The 1,480-nt window shown below is 45.5% G+C and overlaps 1 protein-coding gene across 1 annotated transcript in view; it reads left to right on the forward strand.

Moving 5' to 3' along the window:
* The first annotated feature begins 703 nt into the window (after positions 1-703).
* The window catches only part of vps9d1 (VPS9 domain containing 1), a 29,817-nt gene continuing 29,040 nt past the window's right edge, over positions 704-1,480 (forward strand). Inside the window, exon 1 of the mRNA XM_017305455.1 lies at positions 704-1,003. Coding sequence (XP_017160944.1) covers positions 770-1,003 — 234 coding nt within the window. The 5' untranslated portion in view covers positions 704-769. The remainder of the gene's footprint in view (positions 1,004-1,480) is intronic.

Consider the following 1,480-nt stretch of genomic DNA (forward strand, 5'->3'; position numbering starts at 1 on the left):
GAAGCTATTGAAGAAAACATATTTAACATTAAAGCTATTTAAAACATTGAATATGACTGGACATTTTAATAGAGGGCTTTGTGTCTCATGTTGGTCACAAGACATTTGCTAACATTTGTGTGACAGGAGTGTTTGGTTCAGATTTGCTGACAGCCCCTAAGTGAAGCGCTGAGGAGGGAGCTGGAGATCGGCTGGCCGAAATCATCGTTCATAAATCGGATCAACCTTGAGATAAGCGCCGCTTCAGATCAGTTACTGGAAAATCCAACATCCAAATCTAAACTAACTTCACTGCAGTCAGTAACAATAAAACCACCGGGATGAAGTTAGTTGTGGTCTGTGGCCTGTAAAGATGGCAGCGAGCGGCTGGAGCTAAACAACGTCTGACGCAGTGACGCTGGTTCCAAACCCATTGGCCAATAGCAGAGGAGCAGGACGTAGGAGGCGGCTCCTCATTAGCATAACGATGACAAAAGAACGAGGGATTGTATGAGGAAGAGACAAAACTAAATATTTGCTTTTCTTGACAAAAACGCATCTTTAGGGGAAATGAAAAAGAAAATATGTTACTTGAGGGAAACTCGTGTAAAGAAAAGGAAAAACTAAATGTATATTTATGCTTTTACTTCTTATTATGTTGGTTTTGGTCCTCCATACCCGCCAACATCTGAATATGTAGAAAGAAAATTATTACCTTTAATGATTCAAACTTTTTTTACCCGGTTCTTCACACAGCATCAATGCGACATTGATCATTTGACAACTGAAAATGAAACCGCAACCTCAGATTAACACATCTGACAGAATAAGACAGATATTAATAATTGACCTGAAACAACCTGCATCACCACCGGAGGGCGCCGTGAACCTTAGTGCGCAGCCCGTGAAGCTGAAGAAGAGGAGGAAGAGGAAGAGTATGGCGGATGGCGGAGGGACGCCGCTGCAGAGCGCCATGAAGATGGCCAAGCAGGCGATCCAGCTGGAGGGGGCAGACAGGCAGCAGGTAGGCAGGCGGCTGCTCCTCAGTGGACGGCAAGATCAAAGCTGCGGCTGAAGCCGACCGGAAGTGACGATGTATGGGAATGTAAACAAACAAGGGGCGGGGGCTGTTCCAGCTGTCCTGTCCGGCAAAGCCAGTAAAGAGACCAGCTGGGAGCTTGACTGGTTATTATGGTCATAATGTTGGTAGAAATGGGCCGGAAGCTCCTGTGGACCGCAGAGGTTCCACTTTTACCCCACAGCTCTGTAGAGAATATGACCTCTGACCCCTGTAACTTCTCCTCTTCCTCAGTCTCTTGATGGGGTAAATGTGAAACCTGTTCACATTTCTTTCCAGCTGCCTGATGAACGTAGATCTTTATTTTATTTGGCTCGGTTCTGGTTCTGATCCTACGGAGGCCTCCAGGGGACATGAGGATTTTTTTCTTTTGCGTTCCCTCCAATAATCTACTGATCAGTTCATGCGGATCAATTGATACTG

This window comes from Poecilia reticulata, linkage group LG6 (assembly GCF_000633615.1).
Source record: "Poecilia reticulata strain Guanapo linkage group LG6, Guppy_female_1.0+MT, whole genome shotgun sequence".
In the NCBI taxonomy this organism is placed as follows: domain Eukaryota; kingdom Metazoa; phylum Chordata; class Actinopteri; order Cyprinodontiformes; family Poeciliidae; genus Poecilia; species Poecilia reticulata.